The sequence below is a fragment of the Physcomitrium patens genome, chromosome 3 (genome assembly GCF_059467195.1).
Source record: "Physcomitrium patens ecotype Gransden chromosome 3, ASM5946719v1, whole genome shotgun sequence".
Classification (NCBI taxonomy): Eukaryota; Viridiplantae; Streptophyta; class Bryopsida; order Funariales; family Funariaceae; genus Physcomitrium; species Physcomitrium patens.
The window spans coordinates 22483805-22492156 of record NC_143412.1 but is presented as its reverse complement, the minus strand read 5'-3'; the positions used below and the strand labels follow the sequence as shown (position 1 = coordinate 22492156).

At 39.8% G+C, this 8352-nt stretch overlaps 2 protein-coding genes across 3 annotated transcripts; both read left to right on the top strand.

The window, feature by feature from the left end:
• Positions 1 to 280: 280 nt before the first annotated feature.
• On the top strand, positions 281 to 1198 carry LOC112279873 (serine/threonine-protein kinase STY46). Its single transcript, XM_024514604.2, has one exon. The coding sequence runs from the start codon at positions 281 to 283 to the stop codon at positions 1196 to 1198; it is 918 nt and encodes a 305-aa protein (XP_024370372.2).
• Positions 1199 to 2667: 1469 nt separating this feature from the next.
• On the top strand, positions 2668 to 6577 carry LOC112279900 (uncharacterized). Of its 2 annotated transcripts, XM_090249245.1 has the most exons (5): positions 2858 to 3265; positions 3365 to 3425; positions 3880 to 4678; positions 4908 to 5594; positions 5793 to 6577. In XM_090249245.1, the coding sequence occupies exons 3-5, from the start codon at positions 3902 to 3904 to the stop codon at positions 6261 to 6263; spliced, it is 1935 nt and encodes a 644-aa protein (XP_090105371.1). In that variant the 5' UTR covers positions 2858 to 3265; positions 3365 to 3425; positions 3880 to 3901; the 3' UTR covers positions 6264 to 6577. The 2 variants fall into 2 exon arrangements, with proteins under 2 accessions (XP_024370407.1, XP_090105371.1); XM_024514639.3 differs by lacking the exon at positions 3365 to 3425 and having other exon boundaries at positions 2668 to 3265.
• The last annotated feature ends 1775 nt before the right edge of the window (positions 6578 to 8352 follow it).

The following is an 8352-nucleotide window of genomic DNA, read 5'->3' as shown; positions in this document are numbered from 1 at the left end:
CACTCCAGTCGAAGTGTTGCTTCCAGCGGAGGAGAATCTCCAGCGTGCTGTATTACAGTACCATTCAGAACGCATCAGGGAGATGATGCAAAGTCGGGAAAAGTATTCTGACCTTTTTGAGTATCACATCGAATGCTCCAAGGTGCATTGGTGCTCTGTGGAATCTAGAGGTGCAAGAGAAATCGAGAAGGAAGAAGGCAGCCAACTGGATGAGGGTCCTGCAGGTCCCATAACAGATGAGGAGAAAGCGGAGGGCGTTTTGTGAGGCAACAGTGAAGCCATGGAGCATTTGAAGCGGCATCCACTGTGGGGTTGGTTTCTGGAGAAGGATGACTGGGGTGGGAAATACGAGGTCGGTAAAAAAATTGCTGAGGGAGGGCAGGCCGAGATTTTCGAAGGCAGTATCATGTATTCGAACGGGGACTGCAATGAGATGGCGTTCAAAGTGTTCAAGCGAGGATTTCTGGTGCAGGACCTGCAGAAGCAATGGCCCTTGGCTATGTTCAAGCGGCCGGTGGTCGGTACCATTTGTGGACCCATAACAGACATAATACTCTTTGACGATGGAAGGTTTGGATTTGTGATGTGGAAGTACTGGGGCGATTTGCGGCAGCTCATTGACCTAGAAAACCAGGAGAAGCAGAATCAGGAACCACCATTTCAACACCCTTTGAAGATCATGCTCACCTTTTCTAAAAACATGGCCAATCTGCACAAAGACGACATTCTGCACAGAGGCCTGAAGGCTGCGAATATCCTCATATTGAGAACTGACAGAGAAGAAACCGAGTACGTTTGCAGGGTAGCCGATTATGAATGTTCAGTGGGTGTTTTAAGAACAACGTTTTGGAGAGCACCTGAGATACTGTTGGCCACCAAGGATCGGATGTTGGCAGCCAAAAACGGCAATAGCAGCATGCCAGCAATTTCGTTCGCAAAGGCTGCAGATGTTTACAGTTTTGGCATGGTGTGTTATGAGGTTTTGACAGGGTTGCTTCCATTCGAGAGTGAAGGATTGCTACCGACACAAGAGGGCTATGATCTTGTCATACGTGGGCTTAGACCCACATTACCTGATGATGTGGAGCTGTGGATGAAGAAGCTGATCACAAGTTGTTGGCACCAAGACCAGTCTCAGCGGCCAGAGTTTCATGAAATAATCAGGATTCTAAAACACACCGAAAGTTGTGAGTTTTGATTCTAGAACTTGTACATGTTTTCATTTCTTCTTTTGTCTTTCTCTTCTTAGATATTGAACTGATACCTGCGGTAAATTAAACGAAGCAACTGCTGAGCAAATACTCTATTATGTTTTGAATAAAAGGGAATGATGTAGATTTAATTGTAAGATCATTACATGTAAAACTGACAGGCATTTGCTTGTTTGAGTTGTATGAGTTGATCTGAACCTTTCCCAAAAAAAAAAAAAAAAAAATCAAAATATACAGGTTTAAAAAAAGTTGAAATAAGGTTTTGGATTTTCACATCTTGTTTTGTAAATTTAATTTGATTGGTGCAAATGATACAATTCTCATATTCATTATTACTCATATTACTCTGTATATTAATTAGTGACATTGTGTGCATTTACCTTTTAAATAGTGTGTTTCATGGTAGCCATTACATAATATGTTATGAATAATGACTACCAAAATTCTTTGAAAATAAATCTTGAATTTGCAAATCCACAAACTGTATATCAAAATGTAAACACCAAATATAAATTGAAGAAATACTACAATAATTATTAAGTCTTTTTGACATGAAAATGGTGCTTTTAATCACATGAAATACTGGTTTAAATGATTAATACATACAGATATATATATATATATATATATATATATCTTTTGAAAAAGACGTAAACTTGAAATTAAATCAGAACTCATTTGATTTATAAAATAATATCAATGTGTTTTTTTTTCTTTTATTTAACATTTTGAAATTAAAATATTAAAAAGATTTGTATTTGCAATTCCAATGTTTAGCGCAGATGATATAAAATGCTGTAGAAATTATTTATGTGAGTATGAAGCATTAAGTCCAACCTTGTTACTTCAAGAATGCTTGAAGTTTTAAGCTTGACTGAAAATAAATATGACAAGCCTGTAACCTAAACTGGTATACCTTGACCATTCTTCATAAGTATTATTTGACATGCATATATATATATATATATATATATATGTATAATAAAAATATATAAAACATATTTAATATATATATATATATATATATATATTGCACATGAAATGTTAAACGTTCTAATAAAAATTAAAAATTAATTCTATTTCTCCAAAAGAATCAAAGATTAAAATGAATAAAGAAAGAAATTTGTAGCACAATAAAATACCAAAAGCTACAGACAAAAACGTGCAAGTTGGCAACAACAACAACGACGAAATATCTTCCTCCCTCCAGACTGCCTGTGTGAAAACTACCCTCCACGACAATCGAGCAAGGAGCCAAATAATGGAACCATCCAGAAAGACCCCTTTAGAGATTGCTATCTATGTGTGGCTTATACCCACCTATGATTATAGATTGATAACTGTAATCATATCTGACCGATGACCTGAGGGTATGAACCAGGGAGGGTATCGTCATCGGCGGCGGTAGTGGTGGACGAGGAGCATGCCCTGATCGTTGTCATGGGCTTCTGTGCCCTGCTGTACCAGCTTTAGAGTGTCTGTCACCTCAGTCTCTGTCTGTCTCCTTCGCTTACTTTCCTGGCATTCTTCCCTCTTGACCACTGTCGCAGCAGCTTCCTCACCCACTTCTTCTTCGTCTCTGAACTCTGGGTTGTGTGAAAGGTCTGGTCTTGGATTGAAATCCAAGCCCAATTCTCAAGCTCGCTGATCAAAGAAGAAGCGCCTGTTAGGTTAAGAGATTGTGGGGATGCACTGAGGTGTGTCTGTACATGGTCTGGGGGCTTGTTTAGGGCCTCGGCGATGAATTTCGTGAGGGTGGGGAGTCGCAGTAATCTGGTGATAGTTGCGTTGTGAACGACTTAAGAAATGACCTTTGTTGTTTTCTCGTGTTGTAATATCGACAGCTCTGGAGTGACGGTGAGTTGGAGGGTAGATAGACAGATTGGGTTGGAGTTTGTGTGCGAGTGTTGAGAGCACCTGTACCGTGTTGGCGGTGGTGGGAATTTTGTCAGAACCATGGCGGACGATGCGTATGTGACAGGGAATGAATGCGCGAAAAGAGGATGTGATTAGTTTGCGGGTTTACAGATTGAGGTTGATCAGTTCTTTATCTGGTATGTACCTTGATTGTATTTCGTGTTTCCTGTTTTCCTTTCCAACTATCTGGTGCTCTTTTTTTATTTTTTTATTTTTTATTTATTTTCTCTTTGTAGTTGTCTTGCAGTGTGCCTGGCCGCAATTTTAGAGACGCTTGGAATGGCGTTTTATGATCTTGTTAAGTGGATCTCCCAGCGTAATTGGGGCACCGCTTCTGTCAGAAATTTGTTTATTCTGTGTTTTGATTTGTTTGTTTGTTTATTTTCCCGACAAATGAAGGATCTATATAATTTTTGATATCCTACACACTAGCGAAGCTGTTTTGTATCACTTACCAGGGGGAGGAATTCATTACATTTCTTTGGTTGGGACCTGTTGTGTCTCTTTGCACTTTTTAAAATTCTGCTACTCGTCTTAGTAGATAAACACGTATCGTACTTAGCTTCTACTACTTTTTTTCTTCTATATGTGCTATTTACAACGTTGCATCAAGGCTCTGTTGCATGGAAAGGGAGTTAAAGAAAGGGATGAATCCAATAAGTAGTTAGTCCCATTTGAACGATATACTTACCTTCATACCAGGGTCTCATCACAATATCCGTGACCATCTTCCTGGTATTATCCTGTGCAGAGGTTGGGGAAACGTCTGAGAAATGGACCCGAGAATGCAGTTCAAAACAGTTCACAATGAGCCTAAAATTGAGGATATGCTGAAGGTGCCAATAGGGTTGACAGATCAGGTCAGGAAAAGTGTTGAGAAAGCCGAGTCATTCAAACAGGAGTGTGCAGAGGTGAGTAGGAAAGTTGATGCTCTCGGGAGGCTCCTGCGGCAGGCTGCACGGTTTGCAACCACGAGTTCAGTAGGTCTCTATGAAAGTCCAACTCGACGGATTGTGGTGGATGTCGAAAAAACATTACAGAAAGCCTCTATCCTTGTGAAGAAATGTACGAGGAGTGGAATGCTGAGGAGAGTCATCACAATCACGAACGCCTCTGATTTTAGGAGGCTAAACCAGCATTTAGAGAATTCTGTTGTAGATGTGCAATGGCTGCTTAGCGTATCTGCAAGCGGAGAGGACCGCCCAGCACTCATAGGGATGCCTCCAATAGCTTCAACTGACCCTATTCTGGCTTTGGTTTGGGAGCATATTTCAATTGTGCATGTTGGCAATGATGATGAAAGGGCGCAAGGGGCATCTTGCCTTGCTGACCTTGCTAAAGATGATCGGAGTGCCAAGATCATCGTGGAAGAAGGTGGTGTTGCACCATTATTGCGTCTGCTCAGAGAGGGAACTGTGGCTGGGCAAGAAGAGTCTGCTAGAGCGTTGGGTTGCTTAGCAAGTGATCGCGAGCGTGTGCAGAAGATGCGTATGGAGAGTGCAACATCCGTGTTTGCCCAAATTCTGGGCCATGCGTCCATGAAAGTACAGGTTAGAGCACAGAATCATACCTTCACTGCATGTTCCTCCTTGTTCGCTAGAAGTAGTTGGTGTCTACTGGTGTCCCGCGAGTTGTGTTAATTTAACAAGCTTTGTTGCTCATTACTGTCTGACTATGTTCTGCAGTTAGCAGCTTGTGTGTTTATCATCTCTGACAGATTCATGAGCTCCATCATCACACAAGGATCAAGATTAACATATGAACTTGCTATTCTAACAGGCCATGGTGGCATGGGCGCTCTCAGAGTTTTGTGATCGGGACGAAGAGTCCCAAAATGAATGTGCAGCTGCCGGTGGGATCCGCTTATTAGTATATCTGCTGGCGCACGAGGTCGATGATTCTAACAAGAATGACTCTAACAAAGCTGGGCTTTATAACGTCATAAAGAACACCATGGAACATCCTCAAGGGTCAGCTGGCAAGCCACCAGTCAGACCAAGAGTTGATTCTTCTTATCGTAGCTCTGCCAAGGTGCAACCTGTTTCCGTGGAGCCACGAAACTACGGTACCGAGGCATGGAGCAGCCCAGGAGAAAACGCAAGAACTGAATCTTTTCCTTCTTCCCTGCGCACTACCAGCAAGAGCAGTAGGGACAACGAGGATCCAGAGACGAAATTGCGGCTGAAAGTACAAGTGGCTCGGGCGATATGGAAGCTGGCGCAGAACAACGTCAAAAACAGTAAGTTAATTACGGATACTCGGGCTCTCTTGTGTTTTGCCAAGCTGATCGAAACAGGAAAAGGTGAAGTGCAGGTTAACTCCATAAATGCAGTGATGGCAATCTGCTCATCAGCTGAAAAGAGTTCAGAGATTCGAAAGGCAGCCTTCAAAACAACTGCACCAGCTGCAAAAGCCGTGGTCGATCAACTGATTCGCGTCATCGAATCTGGAGAACCGGTGGTTCAGGTGGGGTCCCCATTGACTGCCCGTTCATATACATCTATAATTTCATTTATTTATTTTTACTGAGAAACGCTTATCAAATGACTTCTCCTGCACTATGAAATATTAAGAGTACTTTTTAAAGGAATACTTTGAACTCCGGTGGCAATCAAGTCCACTCATTTTTTATACGGTCACGTGCACAATTTGTTGATTTGGCAGGAGCCTTGTTTGGTTGCAATTGGATGCTTGGCACGCACCTTCTCTGCTCCTATTGTGAGGATCATTGGTCCTATCACCAAGGCCTTGAAAACACTCGACCCTAAAGTCGCAGCAGAAGCAGCTTTTGCCTTGTACAAATTTGTCCACCCCAAGAATTACCACCACGTAGAGCACTCGAGAACAATTTTGGAGCTGAACGGGGCGCAGTTGTTGGTTTCCTGGCTGACAAATCAAGATCCCAACACTCAGAAGAAGGCCTTAATGCTCCTGTGTTGCTTGTCAGTGAACGCCCCCGACCATGCTGCTCTTGCACAAGCCATGGTGCGTACGAGACTGGAGAATATGACTCGATCAACTGTTGTTACTCAAAACCCTGAACTGCGAAACGCTCTGATTGATGCTCTCTCGAGGCTGGAGGTCTATCAGGCAAGTATCCACAGGCCTCATAATATGGTTGCTCCATATGAATAGTCATCAGAATATACTACCTCTAGCTAGGGCTGAAGTATAGTCTCGGCTTTATGCGTCGATAAAACTCAAGTACGTGATGTTGAGAAAATAGATTAGTAAGATATTAGTGAAGAGGTGCAAAGAAATGTCAAATCCTCAGGTGAACTATCATCTGCACCTCTGTACTTAATTGTAGAGTTTTGTTCAGAGACAAGTGGCCGGTAAAGCAAAGACTGGCGCTTGTGAGCTGACGCCTTTTGACAGCTTGTAACATCATTGTATATTTTTGTCTAGAAGGTTACTCATGCAGTGGTGGTCTGCTCTTACTTCTAGTACACTTGGCGTTTAACTTCGTGGCTGCTGGATTAGTGGAAGATCTCATCCTTGAGTGATTTAGAGTGCTCCGAATATCTCTTTTTATGACTGTAAAATATTTTAGATGTAGAATCCCTCTTCTGCTGCATGACATTGCATTTCCAGTTCCAACTCGGCAAATGCTGAGCTCTCCTGAACAAGCTCAATTGTTTATCCGGGCTCATTGCAAATTACAACAGAGAATTTTTGGGTGAGTAAATTTGCACAAGCATGGAAAATACTATGCTGTGTTGTATTGACATTAATTTACTTTAGAGTCACTAATAACCAAATAGTTTTTTACATTCACAAATTATTGATCGAAAACATGGTGCGACGGTCTTGATCTTGTGTCAGAATTTGAAAATTGTGTTAGGTCAATGACTTCTAATTTATCTTTATTGTTTATTTACCATCCATCTTATTTGTTCATTTATATATGTTTCAATCAACAAATGTTTTCAATATCAACGCTAAGAATTTTCAATATCACTTCGGTATGTTGTCAACCTTAATTTGTTACACAACGAAGCTATCACAAGTTTCCCCCAATTTCTACATCACTGCTGCATCAGGATTGAGTTTTTTGATGTATTTTACCTCGCAGAATGCATCAACTTGCAGTGAATCGTTATTTATGAGAGGTGGATTGTGCCATTTTGCAGAACAGAACAGTTACCCAACTTGCTTTGGGATCTTTTTACTTCATCTATTGTCATTCATCCACATAGCTCAATGATGGGAAACAAGGCAACCAATTGTTTATGGTTTGAAAAAATTACAAATAATTTTTGGGTAATTAAGCACGATTAAGGGTTGAATGTCTAAAATGTTTTAATCTAGGGAACCATTTAGATTTTCTATTCATCTAATAATACTATGTACTAGCTGGGTACTTTTTTTTTTTTTTAACTCTAAGATTGTACGAAAGTTTAGTTAATTAAACTTATAAACAAATTATTTTATTTGGTTGTTTAAAAGACAAGCGCCCAATAAAATATTATCTAATGACACACATGTTCAATATAAAAAAAGTCCAATAAAGGTCCTAACTTGGTAAAAAAAAAACTCTCTATCTGAAATCTAGCTTTTGGATATGATATTGCTAGTGCTACCACAATTTTTACTATTGTGACTACAACCTGCCACCTTTCAACGCTCAATACCTCACAATTTTGTATTCTGCACTTAAATACTCTTCTTGAATGCTTCTCTCGTATGCAATGCATCCACAACTCTCTTCACAACTTTTAACACGATGTAACTTTCTCATAGAGTTTGGCAACACCTTTAAAAGTTGTTATGCTTTGAAAGCCTACATGTAGAAGAAGAACTTGGTTTCAAGTTGTGCAATTGTGTAAAAACGTTTTGTCATCTTCTACAATTGCCTTGAGTTGGGCTATGATAGTGATGGATATTACATGAAATGCAAAGCTGTGCTAGTATGTGGCATTGGATTGTGGTGGGAATAGCAAAAATTATAATAGCATTAATAATACCCTTTAAATGTAGTATAAAGTAAAAAAGAGCTTATAAAATAGATTAAATCATTTTTCTATTGTAATTTAAAAATATATGAGCTAATATATTAACTTCAAAAAAATTAAAAATAGAAATATATATATATATATATATATATATATAATGCATGTTTTTAGTAATTTCATATGCAACTTCTCAAATTTTTGTAAAAGTTCCTTCTTCGAGATGGATTAAAGAACAACACTATTCTAAAAAAAAACATCACTATTCATAC